At 42.7% G+C, this 26,018-nt stretch overlaps 1 protein-coding gene across 2 annotated transcripts in view; it reads left to right on the forward strand.

The window, feature by feature from the left end:
* The window catches only part of NEB (nebulin), a gene marked incomplete at both ends in the record, with an annotated part of 222,697 nt that overhangs the window by 149,142 nt on the left and 47,537 nt on the right, over positions 1-26,018 (forward strand). The window contains 21 exons of one of the 2 annotated variants that reach the window (XM_080719851.1): positions 636-749; positions 1,079-1,276; positions 1,569-1,673; positions 2,401-2,505; positions 3,095-3,202; positions 4,440-4,544; positions 5,003-5,110; positions 6,336-6,440; positions 6,540-6,644; positions 7,858-7,956; positions 8,294-8,404; positions 10,792-10,896; positions 11,563-11,667; positions 12,028-12,132; positions 16,868-16,972; positions 17,231-17,335; positions 18,443-18,547; positions 19,319-19,423; positions 21,126-21,230; positions 23,682-23,786; positions 24,163-24,270. In XM_080719851.1, coding sequence (XP_080575977.1) covers positions 636-749; positions 1,079-1,276; positions 1,569-1,673; positions 2,401-2,505; positions 3,095-3,202; positions 4,440-4,544; positions 5,003-5,110; positions 6,336-6,440; positions 6,540-6,644; positions 7,858-7,956; positions 8,294-8,404; positions 10,792-10,896; positions 11,563-11,667; positions 12,028-12,132; positions 16,868-16,972; positions 17,231-17,335; positions 18,443-18,547; positions 19,319-19,423; positions 21,126-21,230; positions 23,682-23,786; positions 24,163-24,270 — 2,316 coding nt within the window. Of the gene's footprint in view, positions 1-635; positions 750-1,078; positions 1,277-1,568; positions 1,674-2,400; positions 2,506-3,094; positions 3,203-4,439; positions 4,545-5,002; positions 5,111-6,335; positions 6,441-6,539; positions 6,645-7,857; positions 7,957-8,293; positions 8,405-10,791; positions 10,897-11,562; positions 11,668-12,027; positions 12,133-16,867; positions 16,973-17,230; positions 17,336-18,442; positions 18,548-19,318; positions 19,424-21,125; positions 21,231-21,869; positions 21,975-23,681; positions 23,787-24,162; positions 24,271-26,018 lie in introns of both variants that reach the window. The other variant, XM_080719850.1, reaches the window with a different exon arrangement.

A 26,018-nucleotide genomic window follows, 5' to 3' on the forward strand; every position in this document is an offset into this window, starting at 1 on the left:
GCCACCAGTACGACACACACAAAAAGTACTAGTACTGGCATAGGCATTTTATTCTAGTTTTTAATTAATTAATTCATTAATTTGTGGTACTGGGGTTCCTGGAAACCTTCAACCTCTGGGCTACACTCCCAGACCTATTTTATATTTTTATTTGGAAACAGGGTCTCTTAAGCCAGCAAGGCTGGCTCTGAACCAGCGTGATCCTCCTGTCTCTACCTCCCAAACACAGGGATTACAAGCATGTGCCACGATTTTAAAATAGGCATTTTAAAAACAGTAACTAGGGTTTGGAGATATAGCTCATAGTATTTGTCTAGAATGCCTGAAGCCCTGGATTCATTTCTCAACATCACAAAAAAGAAATGAAACACACAATAGCTAAAACTTTATACATAGTGCTTTTCAGTTTAAGAGTGCTTCCAAATATGATGTGATTTAGGCCTCACAATGACCTCAGGACAGGCGCTAGTCCTGTATCTCTATAGATGAGGAACCCAGTTCAGGCAGGTGGTGTCCCTAAGTTGGGCAAATTTCAGAGCCAGATCCTTCCCATTAACTCTCTTGCTCTTTTAAAAAAAAACTCAAATTACTATTCTCTATAACGATATCTCATCCTTTCTACTGTTTCTCTCTAGATCAAGTACCGAGAAGAATATGAAAAATTCAAAGCTCTTTATACTTTACCAAAGAGTGTTGAAGATGATCCAAACACAGCGCGGTGCCTGCGAGTCGGCAAGCTCAACATCGACGTAAGTGACCCCAAAGGCCTCTTCACACCGAAGCCCCAGAAAGTAGCTATGTTTTATCAGTGAGAATCATGTCCATGGAGCCATGCAAATGGCACTCACTCTGTGTGCGTAAAGAAACTAAGCCTTAGCTCAGCTCCTGTTGCTTTTTAAGAATAAATTTTCCTGACATTAATTTACAGAAAGTGTCATAAAATGACAGCTCCCACCCTACCCCACCTGCTTGTTATAAACCTGTTACCCTGACCTCTCTGGGATGAGAGGAAGGCACCTATTCCGTGATGGCCAGTCACACTTCTCTGTGTAACCGGCATGTAACTTGGACTTCCCAGCGCCTGTACAGATCAGTTTATGAAAAGAACAAGATGAAGATCCACACTGTACCCGACATGGTAGAGATGGTGACAGCCAAGGATTCACAGAAGAAGGTCAGCGAGATCGATTATCGCCTGCACCTCCATGAGTGGATTTGCCACCCCGACTTGCAAGTCAACAGTCACGTCAGGAAAGTCACAGATCAGATCAGCGACGTAAGCCAGCCCCGGAGGGAGGGCGCTTCCTCGCCCCGCTCACCACCCCAGAGCGGCACGCTCGCTGCGTGCTCTCCTCACCTTCCCTCGCTCTCATTCTCCGATGTAACTGCGGGTCTGACTTGATTTCATAGCTGTTTCTGGAAACAGAGCCACGTGCAGGTGTTTTGGTGGTGTCTTTGGTCTCACTGCATAACTCCCCAAAGTTGTCTGGGTCCAGGGCCTGTTTCTTGGTATTAACATTATGGTCAGATTTTTTTTCTGATCCCTTGCATCTGTCAAAATCCTCTAGATTGTGTACAAAGATGACCTCACCTGGCTGAAAGGCATTGGCTGCTACGTCTGGGACACTCCTGAGATTCTCCATGCAAAACATGCTTATGATCTACGCAATGACGTGAGTTTTCTTGTTTTGGGTTTTGATTTCCATCTCCACATGGTCTGGAGTCAAGAAGAGAATACATAAAATAGGGACGTTGTCATAGACCAGCTGTGGCTTAAGTCCCGTGGAGGATGGCTGAGCTGGAGAGGAATGCGAAAAGCAGAGCTGCTCTTTCTCAGAAGCACATCCGACAGTCCTACTGAGCAATGTGTGGTGCTGTCCCCTGGTAGAGAACGGACTCCCGGCTCTTCTCTCCACCTCTTGGACTATTTTTTTATATATCAATGATCATATGATTTTCATTATAGGAAAATTTCATCAGCTAGAAGTTTATAGACTTAAAGTCAAAATCTACTTATAGAGAGCAGATTTGCGAGACAATTAATATTGCAATGAGGATTTCAGTAAGAAAGATTTTCCTACAAGAACAGCCATCAAGCCTCCCAAAGTGCTGGGGCATGTAGCTCAGTGGTAAAGTGTTTGCCTAGGATGCACTGGATTCAAACTCCAGCAATGCCAAACATAAAAAAGTAAAAGGAAGCCTCCTAAAGATTCTGGAAGCTTTATATGACTATAATCATTGCTTATATTGATTGCTATAACATTCACATCCATCTTTGTCTGTTGAGTAAGTGCCGATGAATGTGAATCACATGAGTTAAAAGTTATCAAATCTGTGAAAACTTGCAGTATCCAGAATAAGAAAGGCTCCAACACAGGCTTGTTCTCTTTTTCTTGGCAGATAAAATACAAAGCTCACGTGCAGAAAACGAGGAATGACTATAAGCTGGTCACCGACACACCGGTCTATGTCCAGGCTGTCAAAAGTGGGAAACAGCTCAGTGATGTAAGCGCTTCCCGGGGAAGTTAGGGTGGCTGGAGATGGGAGCCTCCATTCCGGCAAAGACAGGGCAGCGTCAGCCTTTCCTTACCGGGAGGCCAGAGCTGGTGTGCTAGAAAGGACCACTGATGCTGCCCTGCCCGCATAACACCTGAAGCCTCAAGTCGTTCGCTGGGGCTGAGTTTTCAGCAAGCTGGGTCCATGGAATACTTTGCGTTTTTGTGTCCTCGTATCATGAGCAGCAGTTTCTTTCTCACTGTCTGGGCTTTGTTAGAGCCAACCAGAGTAAGAAGCAAATGGGCGCTGAAGTTTAGTAACTATTAGATCCCACCCGTGAATTAGAAGGCTGATACCTTCATTTGAAACTTCTGTTGCTGAAATGCGCAGGCTTCCTCTTCTTATCCTGGAGCTATGGGTGTCCCTAGCCTGATCCTATTGACAATACACAGTAATATGTCAGAGTTCTCTAGACAAAGGGAAGCAGGCTACCCCACACCCTTTTTTATTTTAAGAGGAACTAGAGTTAGCATTTTTCTTTCTTCTTTCTAACAATGCTGCCATGGTCTGAATCAATGCACTGTTTCTCTGCGCCCAGGCTGTCTACCACTATGACTATATACACAGTGTCAGAGGCAAAGTGGCCCCAACTACAAAAACTGTGGATCTGGACAGAGCTCTTCATGCGTACCAGCTCCAGAGTGAGGTGAGTGGTGAGAACTGGAGAGAGCCCACCAGAGACCCAGGCAGTGGCCCCTGTGGAAGCAGCCTCAGCTGGGCCATCCTCTCGGCCTGACCTCGTAAAATATAAATGCTGTTTCATTCACTACGTTGGCAAAACACAAAGCAAAGCACAGCCTGTCTTCCCTCCTGGCTGGATCCTCCTAGCAAGCAATCAAACAAACAATAAATGGCCCTTCTTCTTAGCAATATTTAAAAGTTATGAAGAAGAGGGCCAGTATACCTTTTCTGCTTTTAAAAAGCTTAAAATCATGATAATAATGATAAAGCACTTAACTATGAAATACTACTAACAGTAAGAGAGATAGAAATCACTGCTGGAATTCAGAAGAAAAAGACCTTGGTTCTACCCATGTATTGTCTCCCTATTCTGTGGTACCCAGGGAGGGGGGATTGCTTTGGTCTCAATTATTATTTCTACATCCAATCTTAAATATTAGAATAATTTGATTATTTCTTCATTCATTTTGCTGTACTGGGTATTGAACCCAGAAGTCTTCTACCACTGTGCCACGCTCCCAGCAGTACATTGCCCAGGCTGGCCTTGAGCTTTTGATCCACTTATCTCAGCTTCCCAAGTACTAGGATTGCAGGCATGTGCCATAGCACTTGGATGTTTTGCTTTTTTTATTTTAAACACTATTATTAATTCTGTGCCTTCTCTGAGAACCAGAGTCTTTAAGGTCACAGAACCACCCCCATCCCTTCTTCCATGAACACTCACATCCTGCCTTCTTCATAGCCCAGCGACAGGACACGGTGTTAATGGTGGGTGCTAGAGGTGGGGAGGCCAGTACAAAGATGGGCCTGATAATGACTGGCTTGGGATTGGTGACAGTTTGATGGTTGACTATCCCCTCAGGGTGGAGTTAACAGCAGAGATGACACTTGGCTGCCTGTCTTCTCTGCTATTTCCCAAATTTCTGCTAGATACCATATGGTCAACTGATCATATATTTGGAAGCACAGAAGGATGCCATTTCCCTCATCATTCTTTTTCCAAAACAATAGGTTAAAAGTAATCTGACTCATTGCCTGACTCTTAGAACTTACCAAGTTCTTCCTGAAATCAATTCACTGAGCATGAGTACATTACAACATGTCTGATAACAAATGTAGCATGCTCTGCATGTACTTTGTTTAGCTGAGATGGGTTAGTTGATGCCAGCTGTCAGTTAACCTGCTCCTCTTCACTCCTGCAGAACCTGTACAAGAAGGGCCTGCGCTTCCTGCCCACTGGGTACAGGCTTCCGGTGGACACCCCTCACTTCAAACACAACAAGGACATCCGATACATGAGCAGTTATGTGAGTGGCCTTCGCCTCATGCAGCTGGGAGCTGAAGCTGGGTGCAGGGGCCCCTGATGTTAGTTAACAGTCTGTTCTCATGCTCAAGTCACTCCCTATGGGTTCAGCGTGATACAGTGATGGGGGAAAGGGAGGGGAGCAGCGTGTTTCCAGGGAATGCTGTGGGACCCACTGCTCCTGCAGCTCTGCGATGTCCAGGTAGACCCCTGAGCCAGGGTAGGATGTTCACAGGAGCCCTGGCTCAGGGTCCACAGCTGTCATGATGCCTCTACCTCTGCAGACCTCAGTATAGGAGCATCCAGAACTAACCCAAGATATTTGCTCCTGTCTCGGTCCCCAAGGACTGAGATTATAAGTGTGCACCACCATGCCAGTTTGATATCTCTTTTCTAAGTGAGAAATGTAATTCTGCTTTTTTTGTACCAATCATTGATCTCATTCTGACTTTTCTTTTGCAGTTCAAGTACAAAGAAGTCTATGAACACATCAAAGCAAATGGGTATACACTTGGCCCTAAGGACGTTCCATTTGTCCATGTCCGGAGAGTCAACAATGTTACTAGTGAGGTAGCTGATCACACATTCTCTGGGGGAAATACTGAGTTTCAAAAATATTGGCATTGTTTGAAATACATTAGGAATAATTTAGCCGGGCGTGGTGGTGCACGCTTGTAATCCCTGCGCTTGGGAGGTGGAGACAGGAGCGTCGCACAGGTTCGAAGCCAACCACGCTGGCTTAAGAGACCCTGTTTCCAAATAAAAAGTATAAAAATAGGTCTGGGAGTGTAGCCTGGAGGTAGAAGGGTTTCCAGGAACCCCAGTACCACCAAAAAAAAAAAAAGGATAATTTATTGAATTTCAGCTGGAAACTTACGCAAAGGCAAAGAGTGAGAGTGTCCTTTTTGCTCACTGTTTTGCTGCTGGCAGTGTTTTTCTGTATTTGATAATATCATCACAGAAACTCGGATCCATAGACTATGATGCAAAAATTTTCTAAAGGCCTGGTTTCCACTTTTTACATTTGCATTAAAGAATCTTTAAAAAGGTTATACTTTAGTCTGACTCATGACCATGGTTTTCCACATCAATTATGGGTTTGTACAAGTGATTCTATTATGCAGTCTGGGAGAAAGTAGGAGACTCTGCTCAGAATCCTTCACCCAAGTGAAATAAGTATCATTTTCTCTTTTTTTCCTAATCTTAATTATTTTCTGTATTCCTGTTATCTCCTCTCCTGGCTCTTTTTATTTGTTTAAAAATATAGGCGATTGAGCCGGGCGTGGTGGCGCACGCTTGTAATCCCCGCGCTTGGGAGGCAGAAACAGGAGGATCGCGCAGGTTCGAAGCCAGCCCCGCGCGCTGGCTTAGGAGACCCTGTTTCCAAATAAAAAAATGTAAAAAGAGGTCTGGGAGTGTAGCCCGGAGGTACAAGGGCTTCCAGGAACCCCAGTACCACCAAAAAAAAAATAAATAAATAAAAATAAAAATAAAAATATAGGCGATTGAATCCAGGGGTATTTCACCTCTGAGCTGGACACTCCTAGCCCTTTGTATTTTTTATTTTTGAAACAGGTTCTTGCTAAGTTGCTGAGGAACTCACTAAATGGCTGAAGCTGGCTTCGAACCTACAATCCTCCGGTCTCAATCTCCTAAGCACTGGGGTTGCAGATGTGCACCACTATACCTGGCTTCTCTTGGTTCTTTATGTAAAATATTTGACTACTTATTAGTCAACAGATGCCCCTTCGTCATCTTACACTAAACACCTGAGATGGTTTTTCCTTCAATGTAGAGACTGTATCGAGAATTGTATCATAAACTGAAGGACAAGATTCACACAACTCCGGACACGCCTGAAATCCGCCAAGTCAAGAAGACACAAGAAGCTGTCAGTGAAGTGAGTGTTTTCTGGGAGTGAAGACAGGCTGTGGAACCAGGGAGGAATGTCAACTGCTCTTCTGTCAACTGTGTGTATCTTTGTTGTTGTTGTTCTTAGCTGATCTACAAATCGGACTTCTTCAAGATGCAGGGCCACATGATCTCCCTGCCGTACACCCCCCAGGTGTTGCACTGCCGCTACGTGGGGGACATCACCAGCGACGTAAGTACCTCCTCGGGCTTTGGTGGAGGAGTTTTGCCAAGACAGGGGCTTGCTGCCAGCATGTAAGGCGACAAGTACTTTTTTTTTTTTTTTTGGTGGTACTCGGAGTGGAACCCAGAGGCTTTCTACCTCTGGGCTATACTCCCAGACCTATTTTATATTTTATTTGGAAACAGGGTCTCACTAAATTGCTGAGAGCCTCACTCAGTAGCTGAGGCTGGCTTCAAACCTGTGCGATCGTCCTGTCTCAGCCTCCCAAGCGTGGGGATTAACAAGCGTGCGCCACCACGCCCGGCCGACAAGTCCATTTTCGACAGCCCTTTCTGTTGAGTACTTCCACACCAGTGGTGCAAGTTGGGGGTGAACTAGTGTGGCAGTGGGCTCCACACTTCCCTGGCTGCAGAGTAATGAGAGGACCATCGGGGCAGTACAAGAATTGCCACCATTCTTGACTACTCAGTGGCCACCATTCTGCATTCGAGAGCGTCCTCACCACTCCTTACTGTCCGGGTGCCCCGTGTCCCAACTCATGTTTCCAGTCTTCCTCCTGCTCATCCTCATTACAACCCCCTTTAGCAGCCTTGGGCTGCCTTTTAAAATGTTCTTCTCAGAGGTTTTCTTCTCCTAAAAGACCAGTCCATTCAATCTTGGATATTCTTCCACTAATATGATAACAATAAAAATAATAGCGGTGTTCTTTTCTCAGCGCAGGGTGAGAGATTTGACTTGTGGCTTATCTGAGTACAAAAAAACTAAAACCATGGTAGGGTGGACATGTTGAACCAGATGAAAAATACACCAGTACCCTCTTCACGCTGGGGGATGCCTTCCAAACCCTCAGTGGTTGCCGAAACTACGGAGAGTACCAAACCCTATATATACTATGTTTTTTTCCTACGCATGCATACCTTAGATAAAGTGTAATTTATAAATGAGGCACAGAAAGATTAACAATGGTAACTAATAAAATAGAACAATTATAACAATATACTATTATTAAAGTGATCTAATATTTACAAATTATTTATCTCTGGAATTTTCCATGTAATATATTCAGACTGTTACTCACAGTGGATAACTGAAACCAACGAAAGCTAAGCCATGAATTAGGGGGGACGTGCTGCTATACGTCAACGAAGAAGTCTTGCTACTCCTTCTCGTTCCTGCCGCACGTTTGTCCATGACTAGCTGTCTGTCTGTGTTTGCCCCACAGATCAAATACAAAGAGGACCTGCAGATCTTGAAGGGACTGGGCTGCTTCCTGTATGACACTCCTGACATGGTCCGCTCACGGCACCTGAGGAAGCTCTGGGTGAGTACACACTTCAGGAAACATAGCTACTGCTGCACAGTGCTCATCACACACCTTCAGGGGCTGGGCAGAATGAATCTCAGCCTGCAATTACTTTTAAGGACAAATTTACCAACGATTCACTTGGGCAGGTGCTGACTTACATAAGGTGACTTGTGCCTCCTATAAACAGTGATGAGCTTAAGTGACACTTGTGTTGTTGTTGTTTGTTTGTTTTTCTGCTTAGGCAAATGCCCAGGACACATGGGGGGGGGGGCTTGCAGTTTAAACATACCAGCCTTTTGACATGCAATCCCTTAAATGATTAATCAACTCGTATTTCTACTATTCCTTTTAGTCCAATTACCTGTACACTGATAGCGCAAGGAAGATGCGAGACAAGTACAAAGTGGTGCTTGACACTCCGGAATACAGAAAAGTGCAGGAGCTGAAGACCCATCTGAGTGAGGTAAGGATGTTTTACCCTCCAGTACAGAGGACCAAACTGACCACTTCAAACTGAATGACTCCGAAAGGTGTTCGGCACCTCCCCCTAGTGGTCAGTTCTCAGGCACCCGCTGCAGAGTGGCCAGACTGTCTCAGCAAGTAGTGACCTCGTTCTGGCTCAGTTGACTTCTTCTGTCCCTTTCTGGTAAGATGAGGATGTCAGTACCTTCCCTTCCTGTGGCTAGGGCTAGTGAGCTGCCATGTTTCACGGGCCCCTAGTCTGGGAGGAGAAATGATAAATGGCATTTTGCAGGGTCTGTCAAGACAGCATGGACTGTAGGGAATTTCCAAGCAGATAAGAAGGAGATAAACAACTAGGCAGGAAGGATAGAGTGTGAAACTGACCTTTACGAGATCTAGTAACTGGGCATAGTTTCAAACAGCACACGATGTGTGTGGAAAACTGTTAGGGAATGAGACTGGCTGGGGCCAGGTGAGCAAGCCTCATATGTACATTGTATTAATGATCTTGGGCTTTATGAAAAATCACTGAAGAGGTATCTGTAATCAGGATAGATATGCATGTCAAAAAAAAGTCTGTGTCTCAGCCTGGTAAAAGACAGATGACCCATGTGGAACAGTCTAGAAAGGTGGCTAAGAGGGCTCCTAAGGACGTGTGGAAACAGGGCAGAAAGCTGAACAAGGGCTATAGCAGTGGGAAATGAGACAAGCCGGATTTTAGAACTGTTCATGACCACTGTGGTATGGGAAAGAGGGAGACAGAGTCTAGGATGGGTCCCCAAGATTCTGTCTGGGTAATTAGGAAATCAGGGAGTCCTCTAACAAAATGCAGAAAAGAGCCAGGTGTGGTGGCACATGCCTGGAAACCTAGTACTTGGGAAGCTGAGACAGGAGGATTGGAGGTTCAGAGGCCAGACTCAGCAAGTTGGCAAGACCTTGTCTCCAAATAAAAAAATAATGGGAAGCCGGGTATGGTGGCACACACTTGTAATCCCAGTGTTTGGAAGACTGAGACAGGAGGATCGTGGTTCACAGACAGCCTCAGCTACTTAGTGAGACCCTTTGCAACTCAGTGAGACCCTGTTTCAAAATAAAGAATAAAAAATAGAACTGGGGATGTAGCTCAGGGGTAGAATGCCCCTGGGTTCCATCCCCTGTACTGCAAATAAATAAATAAATGGGCTGAGAGTGTAAGTTGGAGGTAAAATTCCCCTGAGTTCAGTCCCCCAGAACCACAAAGGAAAAAGAGAGAGAGAGAGAAAGGGAAAGCAAAAGAATTAGATTTGGGCTGGAGATGGATGTAATGTAAAGAATTCCATATTGAACATGATAAATCATTGACATTTAGAATGATTGTTGTTGAAAATTTGAGTCTAGAGTTCAGGAGCGACACTGGATATACAGACTTGGAAGTCACTAGTCTCAAAGTGATGGTAGAGGCCACAGGTACAGTCGAGATCACCCAAAAAGAATATATAGGGTAAAAGGGGCCAACCCTGTGCTCCAGCACATAGCAGAACTATAAACAAAGACTGACAAGCATCTGGATAGGAAGCCACAGGGGAGACCTTTGGAACAGAAGACTGAGAAGAGAGTAGTTTTCAGGAATGGACTAGAGCAGTTTCTGTTGCTATGAAGAAGTGTGCAAAATTCATCATAACAAATCCATCAAAGACTTGATAGTCTTAATGGGAGTAATTTCATTGGTATGGCTGGGTGAAAGCCAAATTATTGTACTTAGAAATTAAAGAAGGGGGAAGAAGAAACACATAGACAGCTTGGCTGAGAAAGGAGGAAAGCCATTGGCCAGAAACATAGATTCTCAGTCAGACATGGGCAGAGGTTGAGGGAGATGCGGAAATGATACAGGGGGCATAGTAGACGCTGGTGAAATTAGTGAACATCAAATAAAAATAAAGGAGCAATAGAAGCACTCGGCGGGGGGGGGGATGGGGTTTTTTTTCCCCGAAAGGGGGTGACAAGCCAATATGTTTGAGAATCTATGGTAAAGACTGGAAATGCTTGGTGAAGGAGGGACTTGAATATATTTGCAGATGAAGGGAGAAAGTGGGAAAACAGGAAGGACTAGAGATATGGAGGAGAGAGGTCATTTTAAGTACATTTTAAGAGTACATTTTAAGTACATTTTAAGTACATGTGTGACTGGGACTAAGAACACAATGGGATGCTTGTATCTTAGTCTGGATAGAGGATGTCTCTTATCTTGGAAGAAAATAATAATAAATCATTTGTTTATTAGGAAGAAACCAAGACTGATAGCAGTGGCCAGGCCTTTTCTATGAGCAAGCAATAAAGGGATCAGGAGAGAACATATTCTAAACACAAAAAAAGAAGAAATGACGGTGATGTGTTTTGGTTTTTGTCTAGCTGGTATACAGAGCCAAAGGCAAGAAGCAGAAGTCAATCTTCACTTCAGTTCCTGATACTCCTGATCTCTTAAGAGCCAAGCGAGGGCAGAAGCTTCAGAGTCAGGTAACATCAATTGTTCATGAAGAAGATTCAAAACCCTGCCACGCAGGCACCACCTCGGGTGCTTCTGCATGCCCGACCTCTCCAGACCCCTTGGTCCGGGTCCTTGCTGTGGTCTCCTGCTCATTAACACTGCACTTCAGGTTTTTATCGGGGCCATCAGAATTACAGTTAAGTCTTGCATGGCAAGAGCTCCCACATCTTCTTTTCTAAGTGCTATAGGACTTTTGTCATTGGAGGAGTAGTCTGTGGAATCCACATAGTGAAAGGGATCGTTTTATCATGTCATCAGATGGATCTGTTATCCACAGACAAATGAAACTACATTTCATGCATTTAGGTGAAACAAAGGCAAAAATATGTTCTGGCATCTATCAGAATCCTCTCCCTGTTATGCTGGCTTTATGTTGCCTTTATATTTCCACATGGCTTTATATTGACCATACTCATAAGTAGAAATATTAGATAAATAAGCTGTGTATGTGTGTTTTCAAATATGAGGCAGAGAGAGAAACAAATTTTCAGAGACACCCATAACAAGAACAAAGAACAATAGGACAACAAGAAGATACTGCCCTCCCACTTAAGGGTTAGAATGAAAGAGGACTGGACACTGAACGTGGAACACTTTGTTCGTATAACATCTTGCCGTATTCTCTTGTTATGCAGTATCTGTATGTCGAACTTGCCACCAAAGAGAGGCCCCATCATCACGCTGGAAACCAGACTACGGCCTTGAAGCATGCGAAAGCCGTGAAGGACATGGTCAGCGAGGTGAGTGGGATCTGCACAGAGGCACCTGGTTGAAGAAAAGGACTTGGCTAAAATCCTCACCGGCTAGTGTGTGTGTGTGTGTGTGTGTGTGTGTGTGTGTGTGTGTGTTCCTGGTGAATGAACTCAAGGCCTTGTACATATTAGACAAGCAAACTGCCACCGAGCTACATCCCCAGCCCCCACGTACTACCTCTGATCAGAGATCGTTGCGAGAGGCAGGACTCAGCACCATCAAAACTGAGAAGGTGAAGCTGTTCCCGAACAGTGTGCCTGGTGTGTTCCTCCACTAGCTCTGTCGGGAAGGTAACAACACTTGACCTTAACTTTGTCTCCCTCTCTCTCTTCTGTTTTTATTTCTAGAAAAAGTACAAGATTCAATATGAAAAGATGAAGGACAAGTACACCCCCGTTCCAGATACACCGATCCTCATCAGAGCCAAGAAGGCTTACTGGAATGCCAGCGATGTATGTATCCCTTTCCTCTGTCTGCTCTTGGGACTGGGAGAGCTGAGGTTGAAGTGCTTAAGATTCAGTCATCTCAAAAGTTCAAAGTCATGGACCAAGCCACGGATCAGGAGCAAACCACAAACATTTGAGCAACACCAGACAAGCAAAGTAGCTAAGAATTGTGCTGAAACATGCTAGGCATTTATTTTCTATTCTCTCCTGGGCAGAAAATATGACCCTTTCTTATAACTCTTTGGAAGTATTCTCTAGGGATACATGACAGCTGAGTTATCAATAAAATTGTAGTTTTTTTTTTGTTTTTTTTTTTTTTTTTTGGTGGTACTGGGGTTCCTGGAAGCCCTTCTACCTCCGGGCTACACTCCCAGACCTATTTTTACATTTTTATTTGGAAACAGGGTCTCCTAAACCAGCGCGCGCGGCTGGCTTCGAACCTGCGCGATCCTCCTGTCTCTGCCTCCCAAGCGCGGGGATTACAAGCGTGCGCCACCACGCCCGGCAAAATTGTAGTTTTTAGAGTCAGTCAAATATGAATTCAGTTCCTGAAACTGGCACTTGCTTGCTCTGTGATTCTATATAATTTGCCTAATTTTTTCCTTTCATATATGTTGAAGATAAAAAGGTGATACTTAAATAAGATTACACAAGAAAATATGTATAATATTTCTAGCATACTACTGGGCTCTTAGTTGAAGCTCATAAAATGTATGTTTTTTTCTTCTATTTACTTATTTATTTATTTTTCCTTTAGTACTGGGAATTGAACCCAGAGGCATTCTACCTCTGAGTTATACCTCCATCCCTGTGTGTGTGAGTGTATGTGTGTGCGTGCGTGCATGCGTGTGTGTGTGTGTGTGTGTGTGTGTGTGTGTGTGTTACTGGGTATAGAACCTAGGGGCATGTGTTACTAGGTATAGAACCTAGGGTCATTCTGCTTCTGAGCTACACTCCCAGCCCTATTCTTTATTCTTTATTCTTTATTCTTTATTCTTTATTTTGAAACAGAATCTCACTGAGTTGCAAAGGACCTCACTAAGTAGCTGAGGTTGTCCTCCAACTGTGATCTTCCTGTATCAGCCTCCCGAATGCTGGAATTACAAGGGCGCACCACCACACCTGGCTTCCAGCCCTTTTTATTTTTGTTTTGAAAAAGGATCTTACTAAGTCACTGAGAGTCGCATAGGTTGCTGTGCCTGTCTTTGAACCTGTGATCCTCCAGTCTCAGCCTCTGAGTTACTGGAATTATAGGCATGCATCACCATGTCTGACTTCTTTCTTCTCTTAATTGCCTAAACATAGATCATGTGAATGACACGTGATTTCATAGTTAGAATCAGGAAGGAAAGATAGCCTTGATCAAGGATAAGTCTTTTAATGATGATGAGATTATCTGTTAATGAAGCTATAAAATGAATCAAACCAGGAGTGGTGTTATATGCTTATAATCCCAGTACTTGGGAGTTTGAGCCAGGATAATCAAAGGTCTGCAGCCAGCCTCAACTACTTAGTGAGGCCCTCTACACTTAGTGAGACTCTGTTTCAAAATAAACAATAAAGCTGGGCGTGGTAGCGCATGCTTGTAATTCCTGCGCTTGGGAGGCTGAGACAAGAGGATCGTGCAGGTTCCAAGCCAGCCTCAGCTACTTAGTGAGGCTCTCAGCAACTTAGTGAGACCCTGTTTCCAAATAAAGTATAAAATAGGTGTGGAAGTATAGCCCGGAGGTTGAAAGCCTCTGGGTTCCACCCCCAGTACCACCAAAAAAAAAAAAAAAAAAAAAAAACCACAATAAAAAATAGAAATGAGGATGAAAGATTGGAGATAAAATGTTCCTGAGTTCAATTCCTAGTACTGAAAAAGAAAGAAAGAAGGAAAGAAAGAAAGAAGGAAAGAAAGAAAGGAAGAAAGAAAGAAGCCAAGCCAAGGTAGACAGCCAGCTTCTACCAAATTCATGTCCCAGAGCCCAGCAACAAATTCTCCATATCAGTGGTCAGAACCAGGATCCCTGGTGAATTGGACGTGCTGAGACTTAAACTCCAGCCAGTCCCATAGCCTCGAATTCACCTATAGCTCTAGGATTTCAAGGCATCTTAATATAAGAGCAATTTGATCTTAACCAGCTTTTATTTGGAGCTGAGGAAAGCCTACTAACTGGAAAGAGGCAATGCCAGTTAGTACTTAAAGTATAAGCTGTGAAAGCTCATATTCTCCCCCGTAACAGCCCCTTAGGGCATTTTTTGTCTCTGTGTGACATCCCCCATCTTTGCTCAAGGTTACTGTTGAATATTAATTTGCACCAAACTTAATTTGCATCACGCAGGGGCGGCCTCAGTGAAACCAGTTCCTAAGAGTCACTATGCCCCACTGGGGGGATTCATCCCTAGGGCTTCCTAAGCACAAATCCCTCATCCCCACTTCCACCCCCATATTGGGGATTGAACTCAGGGCCTTGCACGTGCTAGACAAGCACTCTACCACTGAGCTACAGCCCCATCCAGTGGTACTGGGGTTCCTGGAAACCCTTCTACCTCCGGGCTACACTCCCAGACCTATTTTTTTTTTTTTTTTTTACTTTTATTTGGAAACAGGGTCTCTCTTAAGCCAGCATGGCTGGCTTCAAACCTGCTCGATCTCCTGTCTCCGCCTCCCAAGCACAGGGATTACAAGCGTGCGCCACCACGCCCAGCCAGCCCCATCCTTTAAAAAAATAAAAACTTTTTAAAAAAATTTTGATAGCTGTATAGCTTAGAGGTAGAAATCTCCTGGATTCGATTTCCAGTACACTTACACCTACACCCCCAATTATTGTGAGACAGGGTTTCACTAAATTACCAAGGCTGGCCTCCAACTCTGAATCCTCCTACCTCAGCCTCCTGAGTAGCTCTGAGTAGCTAGGAGCACAGCCCTGCAACAACATGCCTGGCCCTCAGCACTAGTTCTGATATCCCTAATCTTTAAGATAGCGCAGTGTACCAAGGGTGGCATTTAGCACTAAATTCAATGTATCAACTATGCCAACTTCACAAATAATTTTATGCTTTTATCCATCTAAAAAGCAAAGTGAGCGGGGCGTGGTGGCACAAGCTTGTAACCCCAGCGTTCAGGAGACGGAACCCGGAGGACTGCAGTTCACGGACAGCTTCAGCTGCTTAGCGAGGCCCTTCCCAACTCAGTGAGACCCTGATTCAGAAATGAAAAGATTAAAAGAGAGGGCTGGGGTGTACCTCAGAGGTACAATGCCCCTGGGTTCCAACTCCGATATCACACACACACAAATAAGTAAAAAGCAAAGTGTTTAGAAAAGACATCTTTTGTTATTTTTTGCTCAGCTACCCAAAAAGATTTTTAAAAAAAAAAACTGTTTAAGGTTTTACAGACTGCCCAGAGAACCATCCATCTTACGGAGATGAGATGAATCTTCCATGATATTCTTAAGTTAGTGTAAGAACTGTTTTCTTTTGACATATCACAAAAATAAAGATTATAGTAAAATAAAATTCCCAGATTGCTTAGTGGAGAAGTCATTCAAACATCAGGAGTAGGAGCTCAATCTTTCTCCCTTTCCATGTACATTAGTATGTCTTGTACTCAAGAAGGCCATGTTTGTTTATTTTTCTTTATTCTTACCAAATGTGTTTATTTATTTTAAATTTATATAAACTTTTTTTTTTTTTTTGGTGGTACTGGGGATGGAACCCAGGGGCCTTCTACCTCCGGGCTACACTCCCAGATCTATTTTATATTTTATTTGGAAACAGGGTCTCTTAAGCCAGCTGAGGCTGGCTTCGAACCTGCGCGATCCTCCTGTCTCTGCCTCACAAGCACAGAGATTACAAGCTTGCGCCACCACACCCGGCTAAAGATTTATTTTAAATAGTCTTATATTTACAGAAGAGTGGCAAAGACAGTACAGAGAATCTCCATAGACCTCATATCCAGTTTCCCCTATCGTTTTATGTGTGTGTATGTATAAAATTAGAGATGAAACCCAGGGACTTTCTACCACTGGACTACACCCTCTGCCCTATTAATTTTTTTTTATTTTGAGACAGAGTGTCACCAAATTGCCCAGGTGGCCTAGAATTTATAATGCTCCTGCCACAGTCTCCAGAGCAGCAGGGATTATAGGGTTGTGCCACCCCTGTAATATACACCATCTATGTATATTAGAGATTGAACCCAGAGTGCTCTACCACGGAGCTACACCCCAGCCCTTCTTAGTGTTTTACTTGAAGACAGGGCCTCACTGCCCTGTTGGTAACAGCCTGTATTACCATCCTACATTTGTCAAAACGAATAAGCCAAGCTCTATACTTTATTCTTGCATCAATCCATACTTGGTTTGGATTTCATTCTTTTCTTTAGTGTCCTTTTTCTTTTCCAGGGTCTAAAATTTAATTTTTCACAAATCTATTCATGGGAAAATTTCAGCAAGGACTGGTTTGAAAGAGTCCAGTTGCCGGGCGTGGTGGCGCACGCTTGTAATCCCTGCGCTTGGGAGGCTGAGACAGGAGGATCGCACGGGTTCAAAGCCAGCCTCAGCTACTTAGTGGGGCTCTCAGCAACTTAGTGAGACCCTGTTTCCAAATAATAGAAAATGGGTCTGGGAGTGTAGCTCGGAAATAGAAATCCTCTGGGTTCCACCCCCGGTACCACCAAAAAAAAACCCAAAACATGAAAGAGTCCAGTTGTTTGACTTGGCAGTTCTCATAGTCCCTGTGCTTTTGCTCATTCCAGCTACGCTACAAAGAAACATTTCAAAAGACCAAAGGGCAGTACCACACGGTGAAGGATGCTCTGGACATCGTTTATCATCGCAGAGTCACAGACGACATCAGTAAAGTACGTCCTCGAATATTTCTACTTGTGTTGGATTCTATAACCCACCGTCGTTTTGGTTTTTTTTTAGCAACCTCTCTTTTTTGTTTATTTTTTTTAGCAACCTCTCTTTTATTTATTTATTTATTTATTTATTTATTTTTAGCAACCTTTCTTTTTTTTTTTTAGCAACCTCTCTTTTTTAAAACTGCAAGGGAAAGCAGACATTTTTACATTAACTTTGGATAAGACTTAACAGCCGTCTTTTTGTTTTCACACCAGGTGAAATACAAAGAGAACTACATGAGCCAGCTGGGAATCTGGAGGTCCATTCCTGATCGCCCAGAACATTTCCACCACCGGGCGGTCACGGATGCAGTCAGCGACGTGAGTGTTCACATCTTTTCCTATATGTGAATTCATATTCTCGTATAAGCTAGGAGACCAACCATTGCATAAAAACTGTTGAGCCGGGCGTGGTGGCGCACGCTTGTAATCCCCGGGCTTGGGAGGCAGAGACAGGAGGATGGCACAGGTTCGTAGCCAGCTGCGCTGGTTTAAGAGACCCTGTTTCAAAAAATATAAAATAGGTCTGGGAGTGTGGCCCGGAGGTAGAAGGGCTTCCGGGAACCCCAGCACCACCAAAAAAAAAAAAAAAAAAAAACTGTTGAAACATATCCCTACATTTAGATCCTGTGTATGGATGTTTAAGTCATAAAATTCAATCTTCAAATGAGGAAACTTCATTTAGGGAGAGAAAAAGGTGCTCAAATTTGTAAACCTATTTGTTCTTTTTAATATGAAGTTATATTACATGATTGGAAAAGCTATGCTTCATCTAGGAAAGAGCCTAGTTTTGATCCATTGAAGAACAATTTTATGGAGTAATTAAGACACGTAACAGTCTTCATTTAGAAAGAAATTCCGCCTCTGTGTGAAAATAGAAGCTGGGTGTCATGGTGCACATCTGTAATCTCAGTATTTGGGAGGCTGAGACAGGAGGATTTCAGGTTTGAGGTCAGCCTCAACAAAGAGCCTCAGCAACTTAGTGAAACCCTGTTTCAAAAAAATAAAATAAAGGTAGGGCTAGGGGTATAGTTCAGAGTTAGGACACCTCGGGGCTCAATCCCTACTACCATAAAAAAGGAAGAAAGAGAAAAGAGAGATGGAAAAATCATAAAAGAACATACAGTTCTCTAGGAAGGTTTATCTGCAAATTTTGAATTATTTTAATTATCAGTAAAAATGAAAAAGTTTAGCCGGGCGTGGTGGCGCACGCTTGTAATCCCTGCGCTTGGGAGGCTGAGACAGGAGGATCGCACAGGTTCGAAGCCAGCCTCAGCTACTTAGTGAGGCTCTCAGCAACTTAGTGAGACCCTGTTTCCAAATAATATATAAAAAGGTCTGGGAGTATCGCTTGGAGGTAGAAAGCTTCTGGGTTCCACCCCCAGTACCACAAAAAAAAAAAATTCATGTATGATGTTCTTCTCCTAGGTGAAATATAAAGAAGACTTGACCTGGCTTAAAGGCATTGGCTGCTATGCCTATGACACTCCGGACTTCACCCTGGCTGAAAAGAACAAGACTCTGTACAGCAAGGTACAGCTTCAAAGCAGAGTGTCTGCACCCACTCTACATGTACCTGTAGTCACAGACAGGCTAGCACTGAGGAAACAGCCGTTCATAATAGTTGCATCCACACGCTTGCTCATAGACCCTATAGCTTGAATACATACTGACCTGTTTATTCTCCTGAGGAATGTCTTTATTGTTAACCTCGTTGACTATGAGGTTTATTTCAATTTTATGACAAGCTCTAGAATAAAAGTTAGCCAATGTTTTCTACCAAGTGTGAGTAGATATTTTAGATTTGGGGGCCACATGCATTCTAGCACATATTATCTTTGTTATAACTCCTTAAAATTGTAAAAAAAAAATTCTTAATTTATGAAGCTGTTTCAAAATAGGTGGTGTTTATATAGTTCATACTCCACCCCTGCTTTAGAAAGTTATAACCATGTAATTAGCTATCTGAAAACTATATTCAAATTGTCTAAAAATTGCCTTCAAGTGTATGTGAATATTTTTAAAGAAAAATAACTTGTTTTAAAGTAAAATAATCAGGCTATATAGAAACGAAGAAGAAATCAATTTAGATTTTTGCCCAGCATGGAACACACATCTATTTAATATTCATTGAGTGAAAGTTTTTCTAGCATATATTTGTGGGCCAGTTTTCAAGACATCCAAACAGATCCACCATTCATTATCTTGGAAGAGGAGTAAATGCTCAGTGAATACTTATCCACTGTATAGCACGTCTCATTTTAAGATGATATGTTATCAAGTAATCACATTCTTTTTCTTTAGTATAAGTATAAGGAGGTATTTGAAAGGACGAAGTCAAATTTCAAGTATGTTGCTGACTGTCCGATCAATAAGCACTTCAAGTATGCAACTCAGTTGATGAATGAGGTACGTATGAACTAATTCAACTCGGCCTATTTAGTTCCCCTAGGAAGTCCATAGTTATCCGTTTACAACCTGGCATATAGAATGAAAGGGAAGCAATCCTAAGTGTTCATTCAAAGTAAAGATTTGGAAAGACTATAATATCAGCATCTAATGGGTCTATTACAACCATAAACATGAAGCAAAGGGGCCACTCAGGGCGGAGTGGGGGCCCCACAACCAGCCACGCCTCTGCTCTAACACAGGAAGCACAGCCCTATGGGTGCCAAGAGCAAAGGGGCCAAGGGTTTTGTGACTATCAGTAGAATCCTTTAAACATAGTATTATGTAGATTTGGGAGAACTGGAAGTTCAAGGTTGACTTAGCATACCCTACTAAGTTACCAAAATGGAGGCGGAGAGAAAACTCATCCCCAAGAGGGGAGTTGTGATTCATGTGTTCAGATATCTTGTCACTGTTATTCCCATATACCTTAGTGCACTGAAGTATCCATCTGAACCAAAATTTCCTTGATATTCTGCCCAGTTTTTCCTGTTATTATCTTGCAATAATTTAAATTAAATGTAACTCAAGATGGCAAAAATAAAATAGGAATTTACTTATATTTGGGTGGTCTTATAACTAAGATTATATTTAACTTTGTTTTTATGTTTTCCATGGATTTAAGTTAAAAAATAATGTTAGAAAATAGTAAAATATATCTTCTGATGAAAATGAAGCCAGTGCTATATCTATTTAAATGTATGGCTTTCTTATTTGTATATGTTGTTTTTAAAATTTGATTTATTTCCTTTTTCAGTAGATTTCCAGGCAGATAGTCTTGTTGTGTTTTAGTGTCAATTTTTCTAATTCTCAAAGGATTCTTCTAGGTTTTTTTTAAAATAATCAAGCAAATTAACTAGAGTTGGAAAACTATGACAGTTTTTCCAGGACTACTTTAGCACCAGTTATGCTTTTGGATTCTTATGGCCTTAGATGGTAAGCCTGTATCTTTTCAGTACCATTGATTGATTGATTGATTGTGTGATACTGAGGATTTAACCCAGGGGCATTTGACTTCTAATCTATACCTCTAGCCCTATTTTATTTTTTTAAACAAGCTCTCCCTAGATTGCTGAGAGTCTTTCTACATTACTGAGACTGTTTTTGAACCTGGGATCCTCCTGTCTCAGTCTCCCAAATACTGGAATTACAGGCATGCACCACCATGCCTAGATCCTTATATTGCTTTATTTTTTAAACCAACATTAGGCTGAGCTAGTTAGCCCTCACTAGCCACTTTGAAATCATATGCAACTTTAGTGTTTGCCATGTTGGGAATCAAACCCAGGGTCCAACACATGCTAGGCAAGTACTCTACCAACAAGCTATATTCCCAGCCCTTGTACCTTATTTTAAATACAATGGAAGATGCCATAAAACCTAATATTTCTAATGACATCATATGAAAAAATAGAAATGTTTAGGCACAAGATACTCCAATTTCAGCTTCCTAAGTCAGCTCCATCCCAGGCTCGGACCTTCTTAAAGCCATCTCCCTTTCCTTGACTCTCTTTGCTTCCCAGTTTTTTGTTGCTTTGGGTACTTTGGGAACTCACTTCTAAAAATGACATATTTCTTGCTCTCTGGAGTTTTTACCTTGAGACATTTCTATGTAGACTTGAAGTTTTTACTCTTGCTGTAATTTGATATGATGTTTGAGCAGAAAAAATACAGAGCTGATTATGAGCAGCGGAAAGATAAATACCACCTGGTAGTCGATGAGCCTAGACATCTGTTGGCTAAGACCGCAGGCGACCAGATCAGTCAGGTACAGTGATGGAGCTGGCGATGGTCCAGGCAGGACTGTGCTCCGGGTTTCTCATGAGGTGTCGTCTCGTCTGCTGCAAGGATGTCATAGGTTCTGCCTATGATATTGGACTGTTCTGTTTCAAAGTATCTGTCTAGCCACCCAAAGAGCCCAGGAGCTGTTTGAGTGAGCCGGTCCATGCTCTGTGTCCTCACCTGTGCTGTGGTGAAGATGAAAAGAAAAGCTGGGTCCTCCCACATGTCATTCTTCTGCGTGACCTGTCTGGAAATTGCAATCTGCAATTTGAGTCGTGAACCAAAATTCTTAAAAAAAATTTTTTTTTTAAAAAAAAGGAGGTGGAACTCCCTACTGTATTTTTTCTGTTCTGATGATGTCTTCTCTATATAGCAATTTTAGTGGTAACAAAAGAGAGACTTAGCTATCATTCCCCATCCACAAGGATGATGGAGAGTCAACTGTAAATATTTCAGCCCTCTGCCTGGTATCATTGTGCAACTGGGGCCTTCACCCAAACGGCATGTGAGCGCACAGAGTATATACGCTGACATCTCTTCACTCAGAGGTGACTGGCATCTAGGGCCATGTTCCTTTCCGTGTTCTTAAGTCTCTTCTGTGCTTCACTGCTCTTTGCATGGACAGAGAAAGTATAAATCTAGTGCCAAGATGCTTCTGAAACAAGGATGTAATGAAATTCTGCGTCCAGATATGTTGACTGCTCTCTACAATACACACATGTGGAGCCAGGTAACGTCCACGGGTGTGAAGAAGGAGGCTTAGACCTTAGGTGCATGGTCTTCTATGCTTCCCTTGCTCTCCTATCCCTGCTCCCTGCCCCCTGACATTCAGGCTTCACACTATAAACCTCATAAGTATTCATTTTTTAGTAGATGAACTCAGAGTGGACAACCATGATGGCGGGGGACAGCCATCTTCTGTAGCTATCTGATACCTGTGTGTGTGTGCCTCTGGGGATTGAACCTACAGGCACACCACCCCCAAGGCACATCTCTAGCCCTTGAAACTCAGTCTCACCAAGTTATTCAGGTTGGCCTCAAACTTGTGATCCTTTGGCCTCAGCCTCCTGCGTTTCTGGGATTGCAGGTGTGCACCACCACAACCAGCTTATCTGATATTCTTAGAACTCCTGAAAAGATTAGCGGAAATGCCTTTGTGTGTGCATGACTTCAAACATTACTTCCAAATTAATACCACGTTCATTTATATCTTTTCAGTATTTGCCTCAAAGAAACAGATTTCTTAGAGATTAAGGATATTTAGTAGATTCGATAGCATGTAAAGGTCTGAATATTTAATGGCTTCACCTAATTTTCCCACTGATCAATTATCACTGCAACTATGCCATCTGGGAGAAATAGGATTACTGTGCTGCTATTTGAATATCAGATATATTCATGGTACCTTTTAGTCTGATACTGACCTGCTAGACTAGTTCCGGCATATCTCTTTTCTCACACACCTGTTAACAGTGTCATTGATAATATGCCTCCCTCCCAGGCCAAAAGCACACACTTAGACTGAAAGTTAAAGATGGATCAGCAATTAACAGTGATAGTTGTTAATAAAATGCCATTTTCCCAGACCCCAAAAAATTAAACAAAAATTTTTTTTGTTTCTTTTCTTATGGTAGTGGTACTGAACTCAGGGGCATTCTACCTCTGAGCTACACCCCCAGCTCTATTTGATTTTGTAATAGGGCCTCACTAAGTTGCTGAGTCTGGCTGCAAACCTGTGACCTTCCTGTCTCAGCCTCCCAAGTAGAGACTATAGGTGTGTACCACCACGCCCACTCAGAAGAAAGCTTTTAACCAATCTTTCGTATAGTGCCTTGATTTGTCATTTTAGTTCGCCATCAAGTCTGCATTCTGTTTGCCTGAACTCTCTCCTTGTCCTCTATACAATCAGCAAAGAGTTATGCATGAGATTGTGTTGCACTTTCTGTATCTGTCCTGCTTAAAATAGCTTTTGTGCATGAAAAACAGTGTTACTTGGAAATGACAAAAGCAAATCCATTTCTAAAAGACTTTTCAATCTGTATGTACTCATTTTTTATTTCATGCCTCAGTTTCATCTTTGATATGGAACAATGCCTTAAGAGCCTACTCTGCGCTGTGGGCTGTGAGTGAAACAGAACTTGTCAAGAGACCAGGGAACAAGGCCGGAGCCCTGAGATTCTGAGCCAGTGTCCCCTTGGCTCCATCTCCAGACCTCTTGGAGCCTGTTTGTCTTCATGTGTACAAAATATATTCAAAATTATTATTATCTGTTCACTCAACTATCACTATTAAATACAAATTCAGAGTTAAGAATTTCAATTAGGACTTAAAATGAAAGCGACCAGGACACCACCCCCTACTCTGCTGTCTCATTAGATTTCTAAAAGCCATCTGGTCTACCTCTTAAATTAACTAATTCTTCTCTTGCACATTTTAGATCAAGTATAGGAAAAAATATGAAAAGTCAAAGGACAAATTCACCTCAATTGTGGACACGCCAGAACACCTGCGTACAACAAAAGTCAATAAACAAATCAGTGATGTAAGTACAGAGGCACTGAATGGATGTTCTAACTTGGGGTGTTTACAATGTGGAGGGCCATTTTATTTTTGTTTGTTTGTGGAAGGTCATTTTAGATTGCTGTGTGTCTGGGGACTATTTCCAGTTCATTGGACAGGAGCTAGAATGCTCCATGTCTGCTACGCACAGGACTCTTTCACAGTAAAGAAATTATTCCAGAAAAATTGGCAGATGCACCAGCTGAGAAACACAGAGACCCTAGCAGAGAGCATGAAAACACCTGTTGTATCTATAAAATTCTTTTTCCTTTATTAACACGCAAAACATACTTTGCATTTATGTTTTTACATGATAAAAATCATAATGCTGTGCCTTTATTCTTTTTAATCTCCTTCAGATACTTTATAAGTTGGAGTACAACAAGGCCAAACCCAGAGGCTACACCACAATCCATGACACACCCATGTTACTGCATGTCCGAAAGGTTAAGGATGAAGTCAGTGATGTAAGTATCCAAGTGGCTTATTTATTTATTTATTTATTTGTTTGTTTGTTTGTTTGTTTGTTTGTTTTTGGGTGTGTGTGTGTGTGTGTGTTATTGAGGTTGAACCCAGGAGCATTCTATGTTCAAGCTACACCCCCAGCTCCCAGATCTTTTAATTTTTTTAATTTTGAAATAAGTTCTTGCTAGATTGCTAAAAGTCTCACTACGTTTCTGAAGCTGTCCTTGAAACTGCGAGTCTCCTGTCTCAGCCTCCAAAGCACTGGGATTACAGGCGTGCACCACCACTCCTGGCTTTGTCCTCTTTCTAATATGATATAACAAACCCTGGCTCAGTTACCTGTGTTGTTCCTGTTTAACAACCATCTCCTTCGCCTGTGATTCTGTGGGTTGCCTGGGCACAGCTGAGTTCTATTTCACGTACTATTGGCAGACATCAGAAATTCATTTGGGTGGGGACATCCAATTGGCTCTTCTGAAACAACACAGTTTTAGCATATGAGAACTGCTCCCAGGAGCTATAAAATTGGGGGGAAAAAAGGCAAACAGATATGGAGTGACACAGAGTACAACTTATTGGCGGACTTACTGACAAGAAAGTGGTCCTAGGCAGTAGAAAGTCCAAGTAGGTCTCTCCAATTTGGATCAGAAAGGGGAAAGAATGTATTTCTGGGACAAAAGTGACTTCATCCTAGCTGGAAGGTACCTGGTTTATCTTAAGCTAATATCAGAGTTAGGCACATTCCTGACACCAGGGTCTGGTTGAAAAGCTCTACATACTACTCCAGTGGTTTTGTCTATTTATGTACTGGGGAACTGTGCTGGAAAAACTGACTAGGTTACTCTGGGACAGTCGTGAGATGGCTGCAGTCATGCCAGGCTGAATCCACACAGTGCCCCACTCACATGGCTGACAGTTGAGGATTGCTGTGGGCCGGGAGCTCGGCTTGTGGATAGCCGTGAACCCTTCCACATGGCCTCTCCATGGGACATAGACATCTCACAGTGCAGTGGTTGGCAGGAAGTAGAAGCCCCAGGTCAGTTAACTCCTAAAACTGACATGGCATCATGTGTTCATCCTTTACACACTTGGATTCAAGAGGTGTGTGAGTTGGCTGTGGCTATAACAAATACCTGAGGTAACTTATATAGGAAAAAGGTTCATTTGGGCTTACAGCCTTGGAGATTTCAGTCTATAACTTATTGTTCTGTTGGGGGGGTACTTTTACACCATGGTAGAAGTGCAGGATAGAATAAAACCACTCACTTCATGGCTAGGATGCAAAAGAGAGAAAGAGGAAATGGCTAAGGTCCCCCCATCCCCACCAAGGGCATACCTGCAATGATTGCCCACCTCTTAAAGATTCCACAACCTCCCAATAGCACCGTGTACTGGGGACCAAGCCTTTGACATATGGAACTTTGGGGACCATTCCAGATCCAAACTCTAGCAAAAGGTGAAGAGATGCAGGCTACCTCCGGATGAACAGGTGGTGAAAAAACAGCCTTAATACTGTAAAAAAATTCCAGGACTACATAAGCTCCTGGGAACCAAAGAGAGGAAAAGCACCGGTGCAATAGCTCATCCCTGTTTAAAGTCTCAACTGTAGCTAGGACTCAGGGATTCTTTGGTAAATGTTTAAATATGTCTATACTGTTGACCTTGAGCCATCATGAAAGACACCGAACACATTCAGTACACTGGTTAAGAAGGCAGAAATGTATAAAGCATCTAAGATATATGAAATATG

The sequence above is a fragment of the Muscardinus avellanarius genome, assembly GCF_963383645.1.
Source record: "Muscardinus avellanarius genome assembly, chromosome: 2".
Lineage (NCBI taxonomy): Eukaryota > Metazoa > Chordata > Mammalia > Rodentia > Gliridae > Muscardinus > Muscardinus avellanarius.